The 27,954-nt window shown below is 45.1% G+C and overlaps 2 protein-coding genes across 12 annotated transcripts in view; both read left to right on the top strand.

The window, feature by feature from the left end:
- Positions 1-27,954, top strand: part of LOC112467901 (CUGBP Elav-like family member 4) — a 546,980-nt gene that overhangs the window by 132,562 nt on the left and 386,464 nt on the right. For 2 of the 11 annotated variants that reach the window (XM_025036802.1, XM_025036809.1), the window contains exon 3: positions 8,629-8,774. The exons of 8 other annotated variants lie outside the window; for them this stretch is intronic. The gene's annotated coding sequence lies outside the window, so the exon portion shown is untranslated. The remainder of the gene's footprint in view (positions 1-8,628; positions 8,775-27,954) is intronic. One more of the 11 variants, XM_025036803.1, reaches the window with a different exon arrangement.
- On the top strand, positions 144-2,229 carry LOC112467900 (major royal jelly protein 1-like). The gene is made up of 3 exons (XM_025036793.1): positions 144-644; positions 820-1,226; positions 1,602-2,229. Exons 1-3 carry the CDS (start codon positions 297-299, stop codon positions 2,083-2,085), a joined length of 1,239 nt encoding a protein of 412 aa, XP_024892561.1. The 5' UTR covers positions 144-296; the 3' UTR covers positions 2,086-2,229.

The following is a 27,954-nucleotide window of genomic DNA, read 5'->3' as shown; positions in this document are numbered from 1 at the left end:
TCAAGGTGAACCACACTTTCCGCCACCATAAATAGCGAAATCGGCACGGTATGGGGGGATCGTGACGTAGACGAGGGTGGGGTCTGTCAGTCGCTGTCGAAAGAAACGATCTATGCCACTACGCGGAATAACCATGTTCCGTTTCGTGATGCAGTGGTCTCCCGATCGCGGACACGGTCGAGACCCTGAAGCTCGAAAGGTTCCCCGATAAAGCTAAAAACGCGTCGAAACGAATTAACGGTCAGTCGATCAGTGTCGTGACCTAGGTCGTCGATGGGCTTTCGACCGTACGCATCATGGAATTGATTTGGGTGCTCGTCCTGCTCTTCGGGTTTGTACGCCCGTCCCGGCCGTCGCACCTCGAAGTGGCTTACCAGTGGAAATATCTCGATTGGGTTTGGCCAAATATACCTCTGACGGGAAAAAACTATACGCTGGGCAATGCCTTCACGCAAGACGTGGATATCGACAGACAGGGCCGCATATTCGTCACGAGTCCGCAGTGGTTGAACGGTGTACCAATTAGTTTGTCTTTGGTGACTAAAGCGCATGGTCCCGGTGGTCATTTACTCGTACCGTATCCCAATTGGTCCTGGCACATATCGTTCAGTTGCCAGAGCATCGTATCTGTCTACAGGATAGCGGTAATTTCACAACTGATACTAAGATTGAATTCAAATTGTAGTAAAAAAAATTTTTGAATGCGTGAAACTTACGCGAATATACGTCATTGCGTTCGTTCAAAATTTTTTCGCTATCAATTTGATGTTAAATATTGTAACAATAGGTAGGATTGATGGATTGGCATGTAATCTTTAGATCGACGAGTGCAATCGTTTATGGGTGGTCGATACTGGCAGAGTAATGATGCGAGCGGTTTGCCCCACGAAAATATTGATCTTTGATCTCGCCACGGATCAGCTGATCCATAAATACGTGGTACCGGATGATCAAGTGCTGTACGGGAAGGCAGCATTAGTTACGCCAATCGTCGACGTCGGAAAAACGTGTCTCGATACTTATCTCTACGTGGCGGACGTGGATCAAAATGGACTGGTGATTTATGACTTATATCGCGACCATTCCTGGCGAGTAAACAACACCCGTGGTAACGCTTTTGGCCCGGATGAGGATGCTATGAATATTACGATCGCCGGCGAATCGTTTGATCTAACTGACGGTACGCTCGGTATGTCACTGTCGCCGTTGGGATACTTTAATCACAGGTACCGACGCTAATTACTATCATTTTGGATACAGTCAATTTGTAAACCGAAAAACACTACGTTACATGAGTTTCAATCGAAATTGAGATCCGGTCGTTTATTGAAACTACTTATAAAAGCTCAACAAGTTGAATGCGAAAATGTTGTCTTTACTCAGCATAATAAGATATATAAAACAATGTGGCTGCTTAAATGTTTTCTTTATTTAGCTTGCTATTCTATTTCTGGCTATTTATCTGGCTATTCTATTTTTACATCGTCGAGAAGGATTTAGAAAATTCTCGTAGTATAAATACGATCGAAGCTTTTGCTACAAAATATGATGCTAATTGAGGAAAAGTCGTTTGCCATTTGTCACATGCTTACCACTTTCAGATATCTGTATTTTAACTCGCTCGCGAGCTACTATCAGAAATACACGGATACATTATCGCTGATGCAAAGCGAGTACGGGGAACCAGTAATATTTCAATCAAATTACAAGCGCGCGAGCCAAGCGGGCGTGCAGGCAACCTCTCGAAGAGGCGTAATATTTTTCCAATTGGTCCAATTAACTGCCATTGCCTGTTGGGACATCGGGAAACCATTTACTCCGGAGAACGTCGTGATAATAGCACAAGACGAGGAGACTCTGCAGTACGTGAGCGGCATTAAGGTGATCACGAATAAGGCCGGCGAGGAAGAATTGTGGTTCAATACCAACAGGCTTCAGAAGACGATAAACATGAGCCTCAAGCCGACGGAGACAAACTTTCGAATAATTAGAGGGACGGTCGACGACATCATCCGGGGTACAAATTGCGAGCCGTCCGGCGTGAGAACGGAAACCCCAGACATCGTCTTTTGGCACCAAATATAATTTACCAAGACACACCTTCTGCCTTTCATTACCTCATTTAAAATGTCTTTATAGTGTTCCTGTATATTTTATGTTATACTACCATAAAATTGTGACGAACGAAATAACGAGCGAAATCGTTAATGATTATTTTTCCAAATAAACTTGCGCATAATGGCGCGTCTTTGTAAAATTCGCTCTCTTCCTTCCACATCGCGTCCAGATGAGATGGATTTGTAACTAAAAGCGACGTATCGTTCGCATATCCGCGCACGGTCGAATAGAAGGACGGAGTGGCAGCGAGGTCCTGCGAATGACAGCCGGAGCGTGTAGCAATTTAGTTAACCGTTTCATTGCTGCCTTTTGAGATGTAACGATGAGGTCTGTCGGTGACACGAGCGCCGCCGCGAGCCCCGAATGTTTCGACAGGGTGGCTTGACGCCGTCAGTAACGGGGGTACCGTCGACGAGTTCCATAGCGGAGGAGGTGGAGGAAATGGGAAACGACGCGACGAATTTCTTGTCGACGAAGTTTTACCGAGCTTTTAGGTTGTGCCGTCGCCGATTCCACTGGCTGGTGCCGGATCCGGAATAAATGCGCATTCACGGGGAATTGTTCGCGTTACTACCCCCCGGGATACCAATAGGGCGCGCGCAATTCCGAGAAATTCGTGTCACCTACTTCTCTTTCTACACCGCGGTTCGGCGTGTGACTAATGGCGGCATATTCATGGCGCACCCTCCCGGTACCCCCCCCCTCCCCCCACGACACCACCCGATCCTCCCTCTTACGAAGCTCTGGCAGTTAACCTCAGACAACCCCTTCGTCGCGATAATATACGGCTGCCCTTAAATTTTCGTTCCCCTCCGGCATACTTGTTCGGCCTATCTCAACTCGTTGAGCAAAAGCACACTCTTTTCTTTTCCGGAATAGCTTTGGCCAACCCTGCGATTATTATTACCAGGTCAAATCGATTTTTTTTGCAGCGATTACGTCAGTACGTAACATAATGGAAGTATCGTGAAAAATCGTTAATCGTTCGTAAGATGAACGTGAGATATTGTACTCTTGAGCTTCGTTCGTGCGAAAGTACGTGTCTTTCTCATCTCGAACATATCGACCCGTGTTTATCTTTATACCACGTATGAATACTAATCGGTTATGGTAAAATAATGTTGTGTATGCCGGGCGAAGCGTTCGTACGATAAAGCACATTTTCCGCGGCGCAGTCGAGAGCACGCTCCCACGATCGTGATCGTTACCTTAAGGGCAGGATGTGGAATTACTTAAGGAACGGTAGTACGCCGCGGTAAAGTCTCACCGTGGGCTCGGTGTATCCGCGACGCGGGAGGAGGGATGTCTCAAATCGTTTTACGAGGATAGTTTTAAAACGACTTTACGAGAATAGCTTGGAATTTTGAAATAAATTTGCATCGGTTTTACAGCCTTTGATATACATAACTACCGGTTTGGCACTGATACTCGCGCATATACGGGCCTGAACGGCGCTCTAGTGCTCGCCGTCGATGACATACACTGTGGAACACGTCTATTCTCCTGAAGAAAAAACAGGCGCGTGTACTCTGGCTGTCATCCTTTTTTTATTACTGCCAAAACGATATCCGCGAGACACGCGTTTACGCAATATCTCCGCTTCCAAAGAGAAACGATGATAAATCAACATAATCCGCAGTATTTTGACTTCGCAAGAAATCACAGTTCTTATGTATTACATTATTATATCATCATTGGTAGCAGAATTTATTGTGATCGTTAAATATTCTGAAACTTGGGTTCTTTCTCGAATTTATTTCTGACAAGAATTTCCTGACAGTTTTAAATAATTCTGTTACTCCATAAAAGAAAGTACAATATATTCTTCGGGGTTTCGTTGAGCAGTCCGGAACGAGCTGTGCACGGAGCGTAACGTGAACGAGTGCGTCGGCGACGCGGTACGTCACGCAGCGGCAGCATCGCGTCGGTTCGCAATTCGGCGGAACCGCGGCGTTCCCGGCCCGACCGATGGAACGCCGGGCGAGAATTTCGGGCATCCACCGCGTCTTTATTAAGTCCGGCTCGTCTATAATTCACAGGAGAGAGAGAGCGCGCGGCCGTAGGCCGTCCTGACAGTGGCTCGGGCTCACCGGCCGCATAAACACACCGAGCGTCTCGCGCAGGAGACGTCCATGCGCGCACACGGCCGTGTGTGCCACGCATTGCGGTTGTCAACCCTAGTCAACGTGTAATTTACTAGCTCGCTCTCCCCCGTTCTCTTCCCCTTCGGCACGATGCAGATGCAGTCGCCGGTTTTGGACTCGGTCAACGCGGCGGTGGCGTCTGGGCGGTCGCAGCAACAGCAGCAGCAACAACAACATAACACCGTCAACAGCGGCCGTCGTTACCGTTCCCGTTTCTGCTGCTGCCGCGACTAGTTACGATGCAAATGGATAACGCCGCTACACTGGCGAGAACCGTCCTCTGACCACTCGGAACCCGACGACCGCAGGGCTGCTATAAACCAGCAGAGTACGCCGCTACGTTCTCCCGAAACGGCCGGAACTTTCGAGCTGTCGCGCCGAGATGATCGTCGAGATTATCTACCGCTCTTGCGCGTGAGCATTTCTCGCGAAATATTGGGAAACTTTTCGCTTTCGCGTAAATCCCCCGTTTTTCCCTTCTCTTTTTCCCCGAATTCACATTCGTATTCCACGTGTGTCACGTCAACCGTATACTGGAGTTGTTCGTACAATTATTAACACAATTCTTGAAACGCAATTTCCATTTTAATTATCATTCGTATCGCAATTGTTTCGACGGTTTAAGAAACGTGTGCATTGAAATTATTTCTTTCTCTTTGATACTTTTACGTTGCGAGGCTTCGTCATGCGGAGAACGTGTTCCACGTATAAATCAACTCATCCGTCTATCTATCTGCCTATTTGCCTTCAGCGCTACGAGCTCTACTCACTCTCTCCTTCGGAATCTCGCAAATGGTTTGCTTCCTCTTACCGCACGCACCGCTATGCAACGCTCGGTCGAAATGTCGTTTACTACAGGAACCGGTCTCTTACGTTCGCAACCGTTCGTTACCGTTAGTTCCGCCTGACGTAGCGCGTTCGCAACGTAAACACGTACGTGTGCACGGTGCCGTACAGAGAGAGAGAAAGAGAGAAAGAGAGAGAGAGAGAGAGAGAGAGAGAGAGAAAGAGAGAGAGAGAGAGGCCGGAGGAGAGAGGCCGCGTTTTGAAGGTGTGCCTGCTTTGCCTTCTGCCATTCGTTACCTTTGCCGCGAGTGCACACGCGTGTCTGTAGATGTGCCTGACATTTCACTTTGGTCTCTTAGGCGTTCACGAGGCGCGATACGCGACTGATCTCACGCCCCGTTGAATATCACGCGGCGAGAACTAGTCATTGTCGTCTTTACCGGGCCGGCCACCGAATAACTTTCGGTCTAGACGATCTCGTCTCGGTCTTTCGCGAGTTACCTTCACGACTCCAGCCGCGGCTTTTATCTCACTCGGAGAGAAGAAAATATAGACCTCGCGCGTGCAATTAAAATAATTTGCGCCGCTTACAACGGAAAGTGTAACGACCAGCCAGAAGTTCGGAAGAGTTAATTTGTAAAACGGCCCATTCGGTTAAATTACGCGCCAGATCTTTGTTGTAAAACTTCCTTTCTCCCGTGAAAATTGCCGGGTCATCGAGCGCGTATCACTTGTACATTCACTGCCAAAGCGCCGTAATCTCGGTACGGCACACGGCTTTCGAGGCCCTTTCCGAGTAGAAGGATTCATGACGTGTCTGCAAAGTATGAATGCATAATCCCTACCGTGCCACTTGCCAATTTTCGTACATCGATGTATCGTGAAAGGAACGATCGTTGTAGATCGTAATGAATAGCTCGGGTGGAAATGTACTGGGTCAGGTGCAGGTACCAATGGAAGGATAGCTCCGATGAATGTAGCGAGTGCAGGCGCGGGAGAGGGAGGTGCAATCAGCGCGATGATAACCAGTATTACCGCGTCTACCCATCCCAGGCCGCCGATCTCCGCGGCGTAATTCCCGGGGGTTCTATTTGCGACGAGAACAAGCGGCTAGTATGACGGCAATCCAGAGGATGATGTATTCGGTGTTATTTATTTCTAGCGATACCGAGCCGACCGATTGGCCGAGTGACAAAATAGAAATCAGTTCAGAATGCTCTCGGATATTCGTGCTTTCAGTCAAGCTTTGTCCCTTCTGTTGGCCTATTCGTCGATATCCTATTTTTCACGTGAATCGCGTTCTTATCGCAAAGTTCTTTTCAGAATAAAAGCGTTTAAAAATCGCTCGTGCATTTTGATACTGAAGTAATTTCTATAAGCCAGATCTACATTTATTTCTTTGCTTCATAATTACGGCGTGATTAGATTCTTACTTTGTCCTTACATGGGAGGTAAAGAACCACATTTGGTTATTTGCTCTTCACTCGCTTGCGCGTACATGGGAAGATGGAAGCTTAAACTCACGAGTGAGTTTTCATCGAGAGGAAAACTAAGGAAGACGCGACTAACAGCTGGATGGAACTTTCTCACTGCGTGGCATACAAAGTAAACTTGCTAACGTTGTCTCTCACTCACTAACCCGCGTTCCTCTCGTCGTCCTCGTCTCCTTCTTTCGCATATTACCCTCTCTTGCGCTACGTAATATTTCCGCCTATTCATATCCATATATTCACCACCGCTGTGTGCGTGTGCGCGAGCCCATTTTTCGCGTCCCTCGAAAGTAATACAACTCTCTACTCCAGCAGGCACCCTATTTATTTCCGTACAAATTTCAGGAGGCAAACAGAAACAATGATTTTTAATAATATCGCATACGTGCTTGCAATACAGAAAAGGAAATCTTCTCTCGATTGTTTTAACGTACTAAAAGACTGAATACAATAATTACTATATACTTGTTGTAAGTACACGTCTTACGTCTAGTGCTATAATTATTTTTATTTTGTTTTTTCTTCATTGGAAATAAATTTACTTTATTATACGGACGATTATTATCGCTCAACTCATGCTGAAGCACGTTACGACAATATTTAATTCCCTCGCGATGGAACAAGGATTTTTATGGTCTTTGCTTAAATACTCGGAGGCAATCGTGATATCTTGGCTATCAGAGCCTGTTGGAATCTACGCCGTCGCGGAGCGGAGCTACTTTTAGAGTTAAATAAACCTTATACATATCCGTCTTACCGCGATGAGACACGTGCTGCAGATCTCACGAACGAGTCTCTTACGTCATACATAATTTATTCAGCGCCGTCGTTGCTCGTGTTTTACGCTCGATTGAGAACGCCATGTTATTATAATTCCACAATTTACGTAGCGAAAATACGACAGCTTCCTTGACGGCGTGCTTCGCCATCCAGACCATCGCGCAAAAATCGTTAATATCACTTCATGACAAGCGAGACCACTCTTCAGCAAGTTAGCTGAAGAAACTCGGTAGTTGTTTCCTAACAAGAGTCGGGGTCGGGAATCGGTTGTTTTTATCAGTTGCGTGAGCGCCCTACGTATGAAAACTTCCATCCGCTCACGCCCTGTTTCCTGCTACGAAGATGACGGCTAGATGGACGAAAAGAGCGCGCGCGCGCGCGCGCGATGGAAGGGCGCGGGGCGAGGGTAGGAGCCGGAGAGGAAGTTGTTGGACCATGTCGACTGCTTCCCAAGCCAGCCGAAGTGGACCTATCGACTCGAAACGAGTGTGCTCGACGTTAAAATCCCGGTCGCTGCTCCCGTTTCTAAGCCTCCCCTCTACTGACCGTCATCACTCTTTCTCTCTTCCTCTCATTCCGCCAACTTTCTGCCTTTCCCTCACGTGTATGGACGAGCGGGCGCGCGCGCGCGTGCTCGTCTACTTGCTCGTGTTAGACGTAAACGATGCAATGGGGGGGTGGACACGGTCCAGCAAATCCGAAATCCCCTTTTCCTCGATATAAAGCTTCGTCCCTTTTTTCGGCTTCGATCCTCCACATAGCGAGATTTCGCGCCGCTACTCTGTGTGAACCCAAGTATCCACCGATAAAACCGAGTCGCTAGTCGTAACAAACGAAATCGACACTGCCAGGTCAGACTCTCATACGTGAAGTCGCGCGTCAACAGTAGAATTCAATTCCGAACTAGACGCTAACTTTGTCTGATGTATTTCGATCGTTCTATAAATGTCGAAGTTGGATCTATATACCTACATATTTAGCACTGATTTTCGAAATTGACATTTCGATTCTATAGAAACTTGTATTTTCTTTTTTTTTTGTTGAACACAGATTTTCTAGAGATATAATTTCTTAAATTTGATGGCAGTATACAGAAACTTATGTCAGAAATATTTTAAGGCTTGGAATGATATGAATGAAATATCGTGATGATATCATATTAATTACCTACAAATATGATACTATATGTAATTGCGAGATATCGTGATATGTCGTTAACGAGTGAATTATGTTAAACAACGCTTACAGAGGAGATAGTCGGTAGGGATGGTATTTCTTCGCAGGGGAGTGACAATATTATTCTGTTTCAGGGTGTGACGGGCGACCGGCTGGCCGGGGGCGCCGCACACCTCCTCCACCTCTTCTTCTTCTTGCCACGACCACAACACACAATGTAACAACAACTACTACTACTAGTGTCGTCCGCGCGAACCACGTTCTCAATGTACTCGATGTGGTACGTCACTATACCCCTACTCGGTGTCTCTGAAGATATGTCATTAAGTTTTAACACACACGTGTATCTCACTTTTTTACGTTATCGTGCCACACAATTAGTATTTCTCGTTGATGTTTTGATGGGAGAGAAAGAGAGAAAGAGCTCTGCGAGGCTCAAGATCTGCCTTCGCCCATTGGGCGAACGTGGACCCGAGAGTGCTCTGTCTATATAATTGGCAATCAGGTCAGATTCGATGGGGGCGTACACGCAGTATTCCGCAAATTCTCGTAGTACTAAATTATTTCGACGAAATTTAACGTCGCACTACTGTGACAGAGGCATCCCTCGTGTGCACGTACGTATTCACGCGTCATTTTTACATTATGTATACGTTTTATATTTTACATATACATCTATTCATTCGTCACACAAACACACACACACACACACACATATATGTATTGGTGGATTATGTCTTCACTGTTCGCTGAATTCCGTTACAATGTGACTTGTGGTTGGTTAAGTTTCGTTGGTTTATCGATGTTCAATGTTGACTGCTATTGTTGGTTGTTAGGTGTTTAGTGGTCATTCTGTGTTGGTGCTCACCCCCTACCGACTATTCCTTGTATTCGCTGTATTCCCGACGACGAGCACCCTACCCCCATTTCCACACAACACGAATCCCTAAACTTGATGTTAGAAGTTACGATATCAAACTTGCCTGCCGCCATCTTCTCTGCAGACTGGCGGCTTTCGAATTTATTGATATATAGACGAAAATGGTAAGATTTCTAAATATTCACTTTTTCAATAAGCATGCTGTTATTATTTACAGGAAACTGTCATAAATCTGCATGACATATAATGCATTTAAATTTTCAATATCATGATATCGTTCATGAATTTTGAAAGCGCACAAGAGAATTGTGAATAAAATGCTTTTCAAATTGGCAGACGAAAAATAAATCGACCACTATTTCGCTTTATGGCGAAATTTAAATTGATTTGAAGGATATACATTTATATAATATATATATATATAAATCTTCTTCGGCCTGATATACATATATACATTAGACCGAACAAGATTTCTATGCCATATGCGCGTGAGAAATTTTTCTGAAAAACCATTTTCCGCTCAGCCAGCGCGCAGCTTAGGAATGACCGACATTTGATTAGAGAATAGTACGTGCTATTGTATTTTTCTTCTGGCATGCACGTTTCACATTTTCTTTATCTCTATCGAACGTGTTTCTGAATATTGAAGGCCTTGAGCACCGTTGCGAAGTTTTATTTTACTCTTTACGCCTCAATACATATTTCAATAACAAGTTATCTTCTCTGTCTATCCATTCGTTTAAATGGCAATTTTAATGTAATAGAAGCACCTCGTGGAATAAACAAATCGGCACGCTGACATGTAAACACTATTGCACGCAAATGAGCCGATAATTATATGCGTGTAAATATTGTTCTCTAAATATGTTTTACATCTGTAATGATAATTAAGCTGAAAGCTCGCTACACGTTTGGTCCATTCTTTTAATGAGCTTGGAAAACGGTAGCAAACACTGGTCCGATGGTGGGTTAATCTGCGGTTGAAACGCTTGAATTCTTAACGAGGACGAACCGAGAAGGGGCAAGAAAGAGAGACATACTTTTTAAAACAATTACACGAGTAGACAGCATGAAATTGGATGCTTTAACGTGAACGCTAGATACTCACGTTTTTTTCTTCCTCCCTACGCGATATGATGTGCGATCTTGATAACACAAAGAATAACGTACGTTTCAATAATTACAATTTAGTAAAAACAATAAAATATAATCTAACGTTTCTCGTTCGACTAAAAATTTAGAAAAAAAACACGAGAAAGTGTGCGCGATACGACAAAAATATTTATTATACTTTCTTCCCATTTTCTTCGAGTTATGCGATCGATCGTAGCAAATTACGTTCCAAACTTCCCATTTCCCTCGGAACTGGTCGCCGGCACTTTATTCTATTTGATAGCGATGGCGAGCCGTGGTGAGCAAATGGCTCCTAACAACGACGTATGTGAGAAAGGGACGCAGTTAGTCCGGAAGCATTTATTTGCCAGCGGGAGGTTTCTCGTAGTTTTACAATGTGGTCGCGCGACGTTCCGCAAAGGCAGCTCGATTTCAGGCGCATCCCGATAATATTAAAAAGTAATTGGATTGCGATCCGAATGATGGTTGTTGCCGATTCGACGGCCGGCGGCGGCGGCGGCTACATCGCCGAAGGAAGGGTGATAGAATCGGCATCAAGAGGCAGGGTGGGGGAGAGGGAGGGGGAGGGAGGTAAAGGCGGGGATTCGCAGACCGGAATAATGGACAGTCGTTAAATTTAATTGGCACATAATTATCGGAAGTCCAGGCACCAAGCAGATCGCCGCGCGCTACCAATCGTCGCACAGTCCCATTGCTCGGGGCTTTAATATCGAGGAAATTCACGTGCAAAGGGAGAAGGGAACATCCCATTTCGTCCGCGCGTATTTGGTAGAACATACCCTCGGTGCTTGTGGTTTGTGCCGGCCTAACGAGTCCGGAATCGACCTGCCCTTCATCCGAAATCGCTTTCCAACGCCGCGCTTTCCGTTTCCTTCCTTTTTATCTACCTAGCCGCGCACACGAGCGTCAAATCGCTCTCGTCGTTTTTTATTTCTCTCTGTGCGTTACGAACGCGTCCGCGCGATCTCCCTCAACTTGAACATCCCCGTGACTAGATTGAATCTTCGCAGAATGTAATTTGTCTTGGACGCCCTTCGAGCTACTACTGTGAGAGAAATTTGAATAAAATAATAAAGCGTTCGCGTCTGTGTGTCTGCGAAAATGATAGAGAATGAATAAAATAAAACAAAACGTAACAGAGAACGAAAAAGCGAGTCGAAATAGATAAAAGTCAACGATTGATTTTCGGTAATGCGAACAATCGTCTTGAGAGATCACCTTCGTGGTGCAAACATCTCGCGCCTTTACGAGATTCTTGCGGGGCGTCGAACAGGCCGTAATTAAATAAGAGCTATAAATATGAGACCGTTCGGACAAATTAATTTACGTATCAATTATTGGAGTAGCGTTCGGATATCGCTATCGCGACGATAAGTACAGCCCGTATACAACGTTAGCGGCAACTCATAGCTGCCATATCGTGGCTCGGAGCTACAACTAGGCGGCGCGGCGTGTCGGATTATATGTTACCTCGATATCATCGTATACCAATAAATAAGCCCCGCCGATATCATCTTTCATTTCGATAATTATTATTCGACGCGGTGTTAATTAATTAAGGACTGAGGTCGCCGACTACCAGGGAGGGTGAGCACCTTTTCCCCCCCCCTCGACCCCGCTTCATTTCGCGCACTCGGAACGGCAGGCAGGTAGACGGGCCACTCCGGGCATATATAACCACGATCGCGCCAGGTGATAACTCCTCGAGCTCTCTGGCTAATTACCGGATGAAAGAGCTATCTGGCGACTGTCGTCAAAGCACCGGTGAGAGTCAGTAAATGCACCTGCCGCGCTATTGTGATATTTTAGCGCGCTTCCAGCACGGTTTCGCGTACAGCCCACAGCCGCGCCGCGCCGGTCTCGAGATATCTAATTTTCATTCGGCGTTTTCAGCCCCGTGTACATGAATACCGCAGTCCCGGCCGCGGCCCAGCTGACGGGATATGCAACGAAATGTGCGGGTATGCATGCGGCAAACGAAATGTTATTCTCCGCCGCGCCGTTCTGTTTAAGCATAATTATTATTTCCTTTGCATGTAGCTCATTAAAAAGTGACGGGCGTTTCGTTCAATCTTTTTTTAACTTCGTTAAAAAGTTAAAAGTTGAAAGCAGTGAAGTATCTCTCAAGTTTCAACTATTTCGTAACGCGACGGAACCGGACTGTTTAAATATTAAAATTCATTGTTGTGCCAATATTTCACCTATAAAAAACATAATTAAAAATTGTTATTTGTAATTTGGAATAAAAAACTAGAGACGTTTTATGTAAGATTGTATATACATATGTATTTTTCTGGAGGATCGGGACACAGTTTTCAAGAATGACAAAATATACGGAGCACCGCCAATGAGACGAAAGATTCTGGAGTGATTCCTTCGATGTAAATTGTCTGAGACATCAGAGACGTTCAAGTGTGAAGCATGCGTGAGATCGGCACACGAGGCAAATACTGGGATTACGAGAGCCATGCTATTCGGCCAAAAGCCAAGAGAATAAGCAAGAGAGACAGATAGGAGAGAGAGAGAGAGAGCTCTTGTAATTTATTAATTTAATGCGTGACTTTTTGGGTCAGAATCGTATCTGGGTGAAAGGTTGTTGGCGGCGTTCCCGGATAAGAAAAAAATATTTCCCTCCTTCCCCGCACCTCTTCGCTGTTCTGTCGCGCGTATCTACACGTGTAGATGCTTGGTGTCCCGTCCGCGCTGGTGGAAGCGACTCGTCGCAAACAAATAAATAAAGGCGGCGTCCGCAGCGTAGGCGTCCGACGCAGGAGTGCTGCTGAATATTTGATCGTTCTGCCGGGCGTTACGTTGACCGAGTACCTGGTCATGGGGTTGCTCGGTCGCAGAGGGAACCGCGTTTTCCCCTTAACCCAGTATGAGAAGTCGGAGCGAAAAAGGGGGACGGAGTTTTATTGCTATATGGCGTAGGCGTTTGGCGGAGGAGTTTCCCGCCCTCGGGGCTGACGAAGTCCGGATCTTCTCCCGTTGGGGAAAGAAGAAATATTTTATACCGGAATAAGGTCACATCTCTTTATTATGGCTCGCACGCCGCGATCTACGATCTCCTAAATCTCAAGAATTTCAATCCTCACATTGTAGCATGTAATAATTGCACGTCGTCATGCTTGATACTTGAAAATAATGCCCGCACGCGCCTTTCGATGCCTCGAAACAACCGGGGCTTTGAGTGGTTGCGCGGTATTGAATTCAGCGATGCAAATAGGCTCGATAACGCGCGCGACAGAAATTCAATAGTCGATAGATACTCGCGATGGAATATCTCCGGTAAGGACTAGACTTTTGGTATGGGGTATTGAATGAGCGCGAGAAAGAGAGAAGGCGAGAAGGCTGGAGAAAAGGAGGAAGACGGAAAGGGAATACCAGACACATCCTATAAAGAAAAGAAGCAGGAGATATGGAAGAATGGTACAGCCATGAAAAGCTTGCGAGGCGTTGCGCTACTATTGAATTTAGCCGCACCGTGCCACGGATCCTCACTCTCTCGCGTATACTCGTCGGAATTTGATTTACGCATAAAATATTCACCTTGCCCGAGATTTCGTTAGAGTTTCAAAGTTCCGAAACGCTCCGCTACCAGCTGCTGCTGCTGCTGCTGCTGCTGCTGCCGTCGCCGCCGCTACCGTCGTCGCCATCGTCGCCGTCGTAGCGGAGCGCTGCGGCACAAACAGTGGTAGGTATGTAACCGCGAGAAGAGAAGAGAACGGCGTCGGGAGCAAGAGAAGACCTATACGTAAAAGAAGACCTGTAGAAGACAGAACGAAGCGGTATAGGTATGATACCGGACCGTTGCGAGCGAGTCCGGGTAGGATCCCTGGGCAGGATACCTGCCAGGAAAACTTTGCAGGCATCGAACGAAAAAAGATCGCCAAGTGCTGAAGAAAAGAGAGAGAGGAGGGCCAAGAGATTCTACAGCTCCCCGAGATCACTGTGCGCTTCTCTTGGCTTCCTGCCGCCTCCTCTTACCTTTTCCTTTCTTCTTGCGACCGTCCCTTTTTGTTTACGTTCTATCACCCTGGTCCGTCGTGAAATCTAATAAATCAAGAAGCGGAGGGAGCGGAAGTTTCACCGTGCGATATTCGGAAGAGACGCGCGCAAGTCGAAGATAGTGGACCACGAGAGTTTAGAGCGTTTCTGATAACGAGTTTCCATCCCGTGCTCTTCCTTCCCCCCTCCTCCCTCTTCCCGAACGTTTTGCGGACGGTATCGTCTACATAGAACCGAATTGACGTGTCTGTCGAGCGTTAGTGTATTCGCATACAATGAATGTTCCTCCTTCCTTGCTCCTCTCAATCTCCTTTCGTTCGGTCTCCCTCGCTTGTGTGTCTCCTCGTCCGTATTCTCGCACGCAGACACGGTCGCGCTCAAGTTCTTCTTCGTTCTGTACTTCCTCGGTGTCCTCGTATCTCCATTGTGCCGCGTCTCCACTTTCACCAGCATTAAGCCCTCCGAGAAATACATTCGGCCGCCTAGCGCGCGATTTCAGCTCACCCCGCGGACTTTTAGAGTGGGACGGTGAGGTGGACGGCTTCTCGGTGCTTGGGCAACGACAGGAAGTGAGAAAGAGAGAGAGAGAGGAGGGGTGGAGATGTGTATGCTGAGATACTTAGCACAAGCCGTTACTTCGTCAGTACAGTCCAAGCACCAAGTTGCACAGCGATCGCAATTCTGTTCTGTTTCGCGGAGTGCAAAATGGTTGGGCAAAAAAAGCCCGAGGGTATGCGGGAAAAACACATCGGCATAGGGAGCACAGATTTGTCGAGAGCGCGCTGTTTCAATCGTGAAGCGGTGCGTTTGTGACAATAGCGTACAGAAATGTTTCGCTCTCGCAGCGTATTATCGTTATAAAAACTGCCGTCGAATATTGTTCGACGATCCGATCGTTTTACAGGTTCGCCGGGAGAGTTGTGAGGAAAAAACGACCGCGTTTCAACGGGGCGTTGCGTTTATACGCGCAAGCGCGCGCGGTATAATTGTAAAATATTTCATTTCATCTGGCCGCGTTATTTTCCATGGAAAAATCCAATTTTACATCCTATTATTTTGCTTTATTCCGCTATTACTCGTTTCTCGCGGAAAATTCGCATAAAAACATTTTTGCCCGCGGATCGTTGTTATTTTCATACCGGAATAACTCGTAGCGGCGAACATTGCCCATTGCGTTGTACGTCGCTTATTATTGTCATTGGCAAAGAGTTTATGTGATTTCTGTCTGCTTTTGCAGTTCGATATAGGAACGATCACGTCGTCGTCGTGGTCGTGAACGCATTTCCGGCGATACGCGAGACAGCGAGACGTTCGACACGGGAATCTCAGAGGGAATACGCGATAAAGAACGCTCGGGAAAAATTTAGGAACACTCCGCTCTCGCGGACCGTTACCTCGCGTTAAGCGCCGTGTGCAGACTTCCGGGGCGGTCGTCGATGCGTCTCTGGTGCTCCCCGTCTTTGCCCCGCGAGGAAGTTTCGCCGGAAGTCTCGAGGATTTATCCGGCCCGCTACGTCTTCCGTCCGAAAACTTATCTGCCGCGGAGATGGCGAGAGCGACGGAGGCCGTGTGCACACACGTTGACCACGCTGCCGGGTAATACGTGCGATGGCAGAAGCCGTTAGCTTACTCTATTGGGTTCGAAGGACTCACGGCTCGAGGCTCTTCTCTATTCCATTTATTCCGTATACATAATATATCGTTTTGCGAGGTGGCCCGCTCTCACCCGTCCGTCGAGCTCGTAGGTATTCTTATTTTTTCGCTCGATTTAACGGGCCGCGATAGGGAGGCCCTCCTCTTTTCGACGTAGCCGCGGGACTTTTTTATGCTTAAACGCTTCTTCGCGATCATCAATCTCCGCCCGTAACGAACGGCGGAAGAACAGTAGCGTAAGAACTGTAGCAGTTCGACGCTCTTCTAATGAAGAACTTTCTTAATAAGAGAACGCCGTATACACAAGTAATTTTTCTCGATTGTAGCTATTAAACAATCAAGGAGTTTCGGTAAGCCAACAATAATGTTGCTGATAAAATTGTATTCTTTCTTTTCGGCGAAAGCAGATTAATGCCTTCGACAACGGGTTTATCTACATGAACAATAATTCGTATAAGTTCTGTTTATCACAAACTATTAATTTCACCAGGAACAGTTACGATGCCTCTCCCGGTGTCTTAACTCCCAACTTACAGTGTAGCAAACCGTATACCGAGAAATTTATAGGTATATAAATTCAAGCTCCTTTCATGGGAAAGTTAGCAGGCACCTCTTGACCGGAAAGAACGGAGCGGAATGCCCGCGCCTTTTTCCGGCAATGGCGAGCGTTTTGACAGACATAATACATGTTTGAACCGTTGCTTATACTCGTATGAAAGAGAAGTTACGGAAATAAGACAGAAAAAGAACGGAAGGGCATAAAATTGATCGAGATAAATAAAATAATAAATCGTTTAAATCGAGCAATCACAAGCAATAACAAGATATAACGAGAAATTAAAATAATTATTTCCTAGAATGTGTTGAACTGTATTCACTGAAAAATAAAATGAAAAGTAAATGGCAATTGCGTAAAATAATTATTCGTATTAAAAAGTTAAATGAAAGGTAAACGTCAATTGTATAAAGTAATTATTTGTATCATGTACCGTATGTCTATTGTTCAAAAAGATTATCATAGAATATGATAAATCTGTTTTTCTTTCCGTCTCTCTTATTTCCTTTCAGAAGAAAAAAAGAGCGGAGAAAGAGGGCTTAACTCGATGAAATCTACGACGGTGAGGGCGATAGCCGGGGTTTCGAGCAGGTGCTCTATATAGAATATACGTTTCGATAATGCACGCGATGAAACGTAATTCCCGTCGCGGTGGTGTGAGACGAGAGCGCGCTTTGGTTTCGCGGGGATGAAAATCGCATTCGGCTTGTTCGTCGTGCGCGCTTCGTATGGTCGGGGACACACGGGGCGCGAAATTTAGGCGAATCCTCGTGAATGGCCGGTCGGCGCCGCGCTATACCGCGCGGATACGGCGCGTAATTACTTTATACGTTTATGGCGGCGACCCTTTCGTCGGGCCCCTTTTGTCGGTGCACCGTGTGATTTATCGCGGTAAACCTACCTACCGCGCCGCGCCATCGCCATCGCCATCGCTCGCTCGCTCACTCACCCCGTTCTACCCGCCGCCGCGCCGCGCCCGCGCCGCGGCGAGAATTTCCAAAGCTCGCGTGGCTCTCGCCCTAAGCGCTGGATCGTTTACTATGCCCGAATTTGTAACTAATTCAGGCGCTTCCGTTCCTGACGTGTATTACCTTGCCGAGGCATTCCGATGGACAAGTAAAGCACACTCGTCTTTGCATCTATATACATGCTTTTCTCGCAGAATTGACATGTATGAGATATTTGCATTAAATGCAAAAAAAAATTTATGATATTTGAAAACATCACAACATACATCGATTGAGAAAGCTCAAAACCCATGATCGAAAAGTCGTGATAATTGTAATTGAATCAATGGTCGATCGAAATGTCGATTATAATTAATAAAGATAGCCGGTTAAGTCGAATGGAAAAATGCTTATCATTAATCATTTAGTGGCGAAGTAAAAGTTTCTGATTTGATATCTGAAAATGTTAAAAATGTCTTTTCGTATTTACAGTGTGAACATTTTTCATATGCGCACGGTATCACATATTGAAGATTAGTCGGTCTAATAGCAGATGATATAAAGCAGCCATTAGAACAGAAGCAAAAAGCGTAGCAATTTCTATCAGGATAAATCATCCTGGGAGTCCGTATTTGCTCTCTCAAATACATCGTAGGTCTTTGGGCGATAGTGGAGAGCCCGCAGCATCGCGATCTCTCTGATGCTAGAATCGTGTTAATATTTGACAGGCATAATTCGGCTTTACGAGTGGTGTAAATGCGTCGCACGTGCGCGCATCGAGAATTATCGGAAATACTGGTAACGTAGAATCGATGGTACGGTGATTTCGGCGCAAGAGAGAGAGGAAGAGAGGATTTGCGCGCGGCATCATTTCGGTCATTGTTAGCGCCCGTTTCGATCGCGTTGATCGTCGGCGCAAAATACAGGTTCGCAATGCGAACTGATATATCTCAATTGTGCATAATACCGAGCCGAATTCTGATTCCCCGCTAGCATTTACGTGTAACAGCGTCGGCGTATTACGCGCTTCGTGTTTTTGGCAAATGAAACGCATTATGCATGATATCACGCGCGAGGCGTCGTCTGAAAAAGTCACGCGATAATTATCTAAGTTCCACGTCAGATTTATGTCGAGGTAATTTGAATATCAGGAGGAGTACAACGTAACGTACTATTCATGTATTCGACACTTTTTATTTTTCGGGACTGGAACTTCAGACGATACCTTACACGAGGCACTCCGTGTTAATGGTAGGACGTGAATACATCTGCATTAAAAAATGTGACATGGCATATTTTTACAATTTTTGTGGTTATAAAATATGCCGGCTTCTACGTACAAGAACTATATATACATATATTGGCCTCCCTAAATAATACCGAACTTTTATAGTTATTTTTCTATTAATTATTTACGCGTACTCGTCCTCAAACAAACAAAAATTAATATTTAGATTACGTATTAAGATTTTGTATTAATCAACAATTTATCGTTGTATTTTTAAAATTTAAAACTTTCTTGAACATATATTTGAGAATTTTTGTGCAACAAATTCTACAAGTTTACTGATTTGATTTTGAGAACAGTGCTGGAGAGATTATAGTCAGCCTCCTTTAATGGATGTCCTTTGAAGTAGGTGGAAATCGTAAGAAAAGAAAGGGAAAAGGTTTCTTTTGCTATCGTAATGGGCGGGGAACTTCGAGTTAGGACGACATCGGGGCTGCTTTAGAAGCGAAAAGACACACAGACCAAAAGATTCTGCTCCAGAACCTTTAGACGTTCTTTCTCTGTTAGATCCTGAATAGTTGTGGATATAGATCCCTGCTATTTCTAAATGAAAGTAGTTTTTCGATTCTATCTTTCCATCTCGGTCTAGCTGAATCTTTCGTGTACATCAAAAGCAGAAATCTTTACTTTCTAGATAATAAATCTGAACGTATCACATAATGTACTACGCCAACAGTACAACTTCTAACTACTTCATTTAACATATTTTATTTAAAAAAATCAAATTCGAATTTATACAACATACAACGACATACATGATCATTCCAAGTGTGCGTTTCACAGTATTTTTAAATGTACATAGATTAAAATAGTATATAAGATATTTCAATGATACTCTTCTTTGAATGCGATTAATCTCGTTCAACGTATCGATATAAAGATCAATTAAAAATGTATGCAGTTGTAAAAAAAAATCTTTTGTTTTTATCATTCCGAGGCAAGCCGTTAATTTAACATTCTTTTGCCATTCGCTAAGTATCTCTTTCCGAAGACGCCGAATATCTTTTGCTGGATAATTCTGTTTCCCAAGGGAAACCCCTTGCAGCATTAGGCTGCCGGTCATACCTTGGTTCGAGGCGCGGAATGGGTTGCGTGGAGATGAGATCTCGGTAGCGGAGAGGAAGGGAGCGAGAATACAAGGGTAGAGACGTGGATAGAGTGAGAGCCGGAGAAAGAGAGGGAGGGAGAGAGAAGACAGCGTGAGAGGGAATTTCGGGGAGATGCGGAGAAGTGGATGGGTACAGACCGGCCATGTAAAGCGGAATGAATCTCGCAGCCGCACGTGGCTTGGCCGCGATCCACGCTATCCCGACCACTACTCGCGTTCTGCAAGCTTTTTATGTCGGGAATTTAAATTAGATACAACCACTCTCCATCCGCAGCCACTGAAACTCGCGCCGCGCCTACCGAATCACCCGGGAGAGAGAGATACTCCTTTATTTCACGGCACTTTATTCGACGGCGGCCACGCAGCTCGTCTTCCTATTTAAAGAGAATCCAGAAGTTTCCATCGCGGAAGTTATCACGGCAAACGTACAAAAATAGTATCGGCGATTTAACGAGTTTTCCTTCCCGGATATTGAAATCCTTTCTGTATGCGTCATCATTGACGCTTTGGTTATCGAACAGAGATGTTCTGTACATACATACATACGGCACTTGTTATATGCATGTACACGTTTTCTCTCTCTTCTACGTAATCTGGTCCTGACATGAATATCCGTATTACTGGTATACGTCTTATTAGCATAGAAGTGACAACAACGGTTGGATCGATATTTCTGTCAATGGCATATAATATATGCGGACTGCTGGACAGTTGCGTATAATATCCATCGTGCAAAGATTTAAAGCGGACATGATAAAATAGTTTCGCTGTTTGTACGTGACAGATTTATTATTCGTATGTATCTGCGTTGTAACGAGTTTAACAGTTAGTGCGTCAAAATGATAGGAAAATGGTATGTAGTTTCGTCGTATTTCCGTACCACGCAGTCGTAGCGATTTGATTTTCTCAGGGTGATTTTCTCGATAGATAGAATTAAATTAGATTTCACCGTCTACGTCGATATTCAATGAGAAATACAATACGGGCGGGCGATTTAATAGAATGCCAGAAAACTGAGAAGCCGGCGCGACGGCGCGCGATGGCGAGCAAGTAGATACGGCCGACTGTAGTCAGACCCCGAATTTACACAGTAGACGAAGGCCTCTCTCGCGGTCGGCTCACTCGGACCGTCGTTAGACGACCGTTCAAGTTCCGCACGGTCGATACCGGTCGAATTCAACATGGTGCTAGATATCGAAGGTACCCTCTCGCTACTCGGGGGGGAGGAGAGGGAGGGAAGGTATCGGTTAGGCAGAGGCGTGCCAAAATGTGATTGCGGCAACATTGCGTCACCGCCACACTGGTCCTGGGGTATCTTTGGAGGCTCGTCGTTGGAGAGGACGAAGTAGGATTCTCCTCCTTTCGAAAGCGTCGTTAGAGGCTGCTGGCACCGAGCCAATCACATCGACTAGCTACTGTGTATGTTCCATCCCGGTGCAATGTGCGCTATACCTTCCTCTGCACACTCTCCACGGTCCCTCGGTCTAATCCAGCCTGCTCCGGGCAGCGCCGGGAAGGAGGATCGGGAACGAGTATTCTCGTTTCTTGTTTGCACCTATCGCTCGACTACCCACGCATCCCTCCCTTCCCCCTTCGCAAACATCGATATGGCTATCGATACATCGGAATATAACTAGGACATTACGTACAATTTGTTCGGATAACCTTTGATATATTCGTTCCGGCCCTCACGAAAAGAGAAATGACTTTCTTTCGACTACTAATTTTTGCAGATGAATCTGACAGAGATTTATTACTCGAATACAACGCGACTTCTATTGAACGATCTCTTCTTATGAAATTGTTCTATTATATTTTGTATGCCAGATGATGATGTTGCACGAAGTGGGATTACATGTATTGCACGCGTGATATTTGAATGTTCCCTCGTGGAGTAAGTGCGAATATCTACTTCGTGCGCATCGCAATTCTCGACATTTGCCACCTGTGATTCAGTTTCATTGGAAAGAGAGAGAGAGAGAGGGGGAGGGAGAAAAGGGGGATAGCAAAAGCGCCGAACTCGAGTTGCGAGGAGTAAAGGGTGCGAAGTAAGGGATCGAGTTAGTTAGCATACTAATTCCGCCGAGGAAACACTTAAACGCATTATACAAGCTACTAATTACCAACATAATAAAGCGTCGCTAATCAACGAAAGAAATGCGTCTCGCAATTACGACAAAGTGCGAACCTTGCCAGGCAGAATGCCCGAATGGAAATATATTGATTCGAATGACTAAGCACATCACGATAAAGCTTTGCGTTCACGCTCACGTATTCTCTCTCCGGCGCGCCGCGGCGGTGAGGAGAATTATATCAAAGAGCGATTTCGATCATTGACATTCAATGGACGAACGAGCGCGTGAGATCCGGCGCGAGGCCGGGAAAAAAGTTTAACGTATTAATTACGGAAAGTTCCACCGGCTTTTCCTGCCTTGCAAACCGCGTTTTCTCTCCTTTTTCTTAGTTATCTCTTTTGTCTTTTTTCGCCGACGAAGCGTATTGCATTACTTAATGCCGATGCCGGCACGGGCTGCCAGGTTTTATATATAACGAGGTGAAACGTTTGACGCCTCGTAAAAAAAAACGAGTTTTACCTAGCTTTTTTTTCTATTTTGTCAAGAAGCCTCGTGACATTTGCGATGGGAAATTGTGTCGAGCGGACGAGAGGGAAGATATATAGACGATGCGCTCAATAAGCTTAAAAAAAAGTTAGAAATTGAACACTAAACTGCAAATGTAGCGGAATGTTAATTAATTTGATTATATCATTACCAATGTCATAAATTTTCTTAATATCTTAACGAATTGAGTATAATTACATAATAATGTATACAATTTCTCAGCAACTGTGTTCTATGTTTATTTAATTGCCTAGTAAAATATGTCTCACGATTATATTTATATATCTATTTCACCAAAATACATCACGTTGAAAAATCAGGAACTTTTCATATTTCAACCTTTTCAACCTTGCTTTTTTTAGAATTGCTGTATTATTCCGTATTTTGCGATTCAAGCTTTAGGTAAATGATAGAGTTTGACGAGTAAGTATTACGCCACCGCGTTAAGTAGGATCTGTCAAAGACTGGCCCGGCGGTCTGATCATGACTTCAGTACGATCAGCAACGGGTTGTGGGGGCGAGAGTGTAGAGAATGGGGGACGTGACTGGCTTACGAGGGGTGGCATTATGCCTAGACGAGCCGGGATCAACGGTATGGCGCCAATCCCTAACCAGTCCCATCCTATGAAGCACGTATATCGTTATGCTCACGACGCGGTGCAGCCGAGTCTATCTTCCTTAGATGTCTATGCGCACCACTTATATTCGAAGGCAGTGAAACTTCTATGCTTGTGCCCTTTATGTGAGCGAATAGCAGCCGTTTCTTGTTTCGACTTTCTACGCAAATTTGAATGTTCATAAATAATCGCGCTTTGCGTAATAAAATTATATATATATGTGTGTGTGTGTGTGTGTGTGTGTGTGTGTGTGTATGTATATATATATATATATATATATGGTATATAAATGTATCGTGTGTTTTAATTAACGATAAAATCCTAATGTCGAATAAAGTCTAGTAAAGTGATTTTGCTGGCAAAAGGCGCTAGTGCGAATCCTCGTGCGCGCACCTGGTAATCACGTAACTTTCAAGATAAGTTACATATCTTTCCTGTGTAACAGTGCTACTTGTAATTTGTCGTGAACGAAACGGACATGAGTGCACGGCTAACCTTCGGTACGTGTAAAGACGTCGTTTACATGCAAACAGCGTACGCCCGGTAACTGGCCCCGTAAAGAAGCGGCGCAAGATACGCCGTCCAATGGTAATTTCGATCTCGCAGATAGGAAGTTACAGCGCGCGTGGGCTGTAATTACTCCCGCACTACCCCTCATACTTCGGCATCGTGTGTATACCTACGTGCGAGCGGTCGGTGCTTTAACGTATACGTCGATTTCGTTGATAGCACGGCGCATACAGCGCGCCGGCCGATTCGCATATCGCGAGGACAATACAATGGTAATTGCGCGCGAACGAGATTAGGCGCGCAGAAAGTTTATGAAAGTTGGAAAGTTCCCAACTTTCTACTTAATAAAGTGGTACGAGAGCGTCAAAGCGAAATTAATATTTAGTGCTCCAAGCACCCGTAGATTTCAGCGTAAACCTTAAAGCACGCGAAGAGTTTACGATGTAGAATTCAGTCGAACGAACATGTAGACAGTGATTAGATGTTAAATTGGTAATGTGCGGTTAATGCGGTTTGAAGTTCGCGCGGGCGTGTAATATAATCAGTTTTGCTTCTACGACCTGCTTGAACTTAAGCCCTCCGGGTTGAAGTCATACTTAACGTTAAGTAATGAATATGCAGGTATAATGCCAAAGCGGATGGGAAGGGCGCGGCCACCATTGAGTTAACGAAACACGGCATAACGGTGTAAAACATAATTATTAGCAAGACGTACGGGGTTGCATTATTCATGGGCCGGTTAGCCCGCTTTCAGAACGCCGCCGCGTACTGATAAAATTGCAGGCTTACGACTCTATCCTGATAAAATAACACCAAAATGTGGGCCACGTGCGCAAATTAGATCTCCCCTCTTTCTCCTCCTCTCTCGAAATCGTTGCTTTTGAGTCTTTTCAACGGCTTCAAAACTACTTTGTTCGGCGTAGAGTGCACCTCATATTTCATTATAATAGAAAATTCTATAGTTATAGCAATTTTTCACCGCGCTCTGCTACGCGTCAACGATTGCAATTTACTAGAACTTGATTACGTTCGGATAGATTGACGCGTCAAATGAAACTCGTTAAATAAAGAAAGAAAGAGAAAAAGGAAATATAAGATCCACATTTTGAACACTTACAATAATTTAGATGGATCGGCACTTTGGATCGTTTACGGCTTTATATCTTCATCACAAATGCCGTACGTCCAATATCGTCGAGCGAAATACATAATTTCGGAACGCGATCTTGCAATTATAATCCAGAAGCTAATTTCCACCGTAACAAGCGAATACAAAGATGGATTCGCGGCCCAATATCTTGCGTGCTACGAATCACAAGTAGGATGAACCTGGGGTAGCTCGAGAGAACGCAGCGCGGTACGCCGCCGGTTCGTATGTTTTAGAAGATTAGTTGCCGAAGGAGTGGCAGGGGAAAGAGGTGAGAGAGAGGCCTCGAGTTGTTCTTGCTGCTAGAGATAATGGGGCCGGGCTGTCAGTCTGTTGGATAACATAATACTTGGACCTGTTTACACTAACCCCCGTTCTCGCACCGGCCCAACCCGGTTCTGTCTTCCCTTAATTAATACCACAAATGTGTAGGACGGAGAAAGAGGGGTGCATATAACGGAATAAAGGAGAAATCAGTCAAACGAGGAGTAAGATCAAGAGAGCGAGAGAGAAAGAGTAGGAGGGAGGGAGGGGAGGCACAAAAGAAAGGGACGAAGGGATGAAGGGGGAAGGGAGAAGAAGAAGAGGGAGTGAGAGAGAGAGAGAGAGAGAGAGAGAGAGAGAGAGAGAAGGCCTCGGGCATCCTAACCACCTAATGGAGCCTGCGCCATCGAGTTCATACTATTGGTTACATACCGCACTGTGTACCTGCGGCACTTTGAAAAGGGTTGGCCTCCTACATTGCGGCATAACGTATGCGCATACTCCATAAAATGTGCTGTATATTCGCGTTGCGTACATATCAAAAGCCATTAGCGGTGGTGATGGCAAAATAATTGTAACGTTACAATGTGGTTTGTATTAATGAATCAATTAATTTGATTGAGTCTTATAGAGATTGGAGTCGAGGCCTGCGCGTGTTGTGTGTCGTTTGCCGTGAATATGGTTGAAACATGATGTCGAATTATACGGCAATTAATTATTTATTATTTACACCGGGGTCAAATGATATAATTATTTGTCGACACATAGGTGAATTCGATTAATGATATGTAATTTTCAGCTGTACAACGTGACAAACGCCTAAAAACTGATTCTACAAACTGTACTCCCGCGTGTAAAAGATTACGGGGAAGTTCATTATTGCTTACAGCAATTACTTATCTCCACTTCACTTGCTTGACGTCGTAATTTTCGTAAGATTCAGCGCGCAATCTTCTTGTTTTCGTACTTAGAGAGAAGCCTTTTAAAGGAAGATTCCTTAACGGGCGAAGTTGACGTCGTTTCATTATGAGCCGTCGTCTGGAATCTCTGATGTGCCTGCCGCCTCCCAGCTCTTACTAGATATCACTTAATCGTCTAGTTCTATTGTTCCCTTAACCGCGAACGAGTTCCATTACAGTAGACACATCGTAATCGCTCACGAGGTGCGTCGCGTCGCGTTCGTAGCACAGATGAGCTGTTAACCGCGATGCCGGTCCATTGTTCGGTAATGAAGACTGATGACAGGATGTCAGCATGGCGCCGAATGAGCCTTTACCCTGCGACAAGAAACCGTCGTCAGTTTATTAGACGTCGTTCGCGATAAACCTTCATTCTTTGTTTGGCCCGTCGTGACGAGCGATCCGCGACACGGCGGATTAATGAGAACTGGCGTCGTCCTTATAGGGATGGTCACGAAGATGTGTCTGATTACCTGTACTCCATTGCACGAAACAAGGTCTTTGTCCCTTGCAAGCTTGCGCATTGTACTCAGATGTGACCTCGTTGAGTTTTGCTTTCTCGTTTACAATAATTAATTATGTATAATAAATTCAACCGACGTGCTATGTGAACGTCATGTATAAAAATCACATATTCTAGACTAATTTTATCATATTTATTAACAAGTCACGTTCGCAATTCATTTATATCGTTGCACGTGTTTTTCATACAATAATAATTTTTATCACGTTGCGAACAGTATTTCTTCTGAACCGTCATGACATTATCGGTCTCAAGAATCTGTTTATAATAGATGCACGCAAAAAGGTTGTCATCTCTATTCTCGTTTAGAAACACGTGTATAAATAACTGAATATTCGACTTATATGAAAAGTAAACGAGAAAGACTTGCGTGTGCTGGTATAAGGGAAAATAAGACAAAAAATAACGAAAAAGAAAGTGGGACGAAAGTGAGTCGGTATAGACAGAAATATATATCGATTCCCAATTCTCGATTGAATCTTCGGTAGAATGGAGTTTAAAAGTACGATGCGTGATAGACGACGGTAGAAAAGAAAAGCGAGATAAAGCACGATAGTAAAAGGGAAGATGGTAGATAGTCAGACGCAACTGATCAGAGAGAGCGGCTGTATAATCTGTCACGTTAATGCGACGGAGAAATTTCCCGTGGAATATACGTAGCTACGTACTTCACCTGAAAAGGGTACCATTCGCTCGGCAGTAATGGCCTAGGATTTTGAATGTCGCCAGTACGATAAGGAACGGAAAGGAAGCCATTATCGTGCTACGTGATCTTTGGCGTACGAGCGAAGCGTGCTCCTTAACCGTGCTCGCGCGCCGGGTTCTTATATTTCCGAAATATGCCGTGGACGTGGTCCGGTAAATCCGGCCCGGTAAAAGTCATGAGAAATTGGCTCCGTCTAAGGTTATTAACGGCATATTTCACAGAGGAAAAATCCCTCCGCTCCGGAGGAGCTCGTTAAGATTTGTGAATTTCGCGTGCGATCGAGAGACGAGCGGGGGGACTGACTCACGTACTATCTTTTACCACGCGACCGTGGTGTGTAGCCAATCCATTCTTTCTCTCCCTCCCTCTCAACATTATTAATATTATATCTCAAAACGTCAGAGGATCGACATCGTTTGTGTGCTTTATCGCCGCTCGCAGATCCCGCAGATAAACTTTCCATTTCCACGCGGCTGGTCCGTCCCACACGTAAAGAAAAACCTCGGCGATAAAAGCACTATCCTGTATTCGGGTCGTCC

The sequence above is a fragment of the Temnothorax curvispinosus genome, unplaced genomic scaffold (genome assembly GCF_003070985.1).
Source record: "Temnothorax curvispinosus isolate PA1 unplaced genomic scaffold, ASM307098v1 QBEX01017878.1, whole genome shotgun sequence".
NCBI classification, from domain to species: Eukaryota; Metazoa; Arthropoda; class Insecta; order Hymenoptera; family Formicidae; genus Temnothorax; species Temnothorax curvispinosus.
Note: the sequence above shows the minus strand (reverse complement) of the source record. Positions and strands in the feature narration are given on the sequence as shown.

Bases quoted from the DNA above. Each gene is read 5' to 3' on its own strand.
- LOC112467900 (XM_025036793.1), top strand. From the start codon at position 297: ATGGAATTGATTTGGGTGCTCGTCCTGCTCTTCGGGTTTGTACGCCCG. The intron at 645-819 runs GTAATTTCACAA...TGTAATCTTTAG, and splicing joins TATCTGTCTACAGGATAGCG to ATCGACGAGTGCAATCGTTT. The intron at 1,227-1,601 runs GTACCGACGCTA...TACCACTTTCAG, and splicing joins TTGGGATACTTTAATCACAG to ATATCTGTATTTTAACTCGC.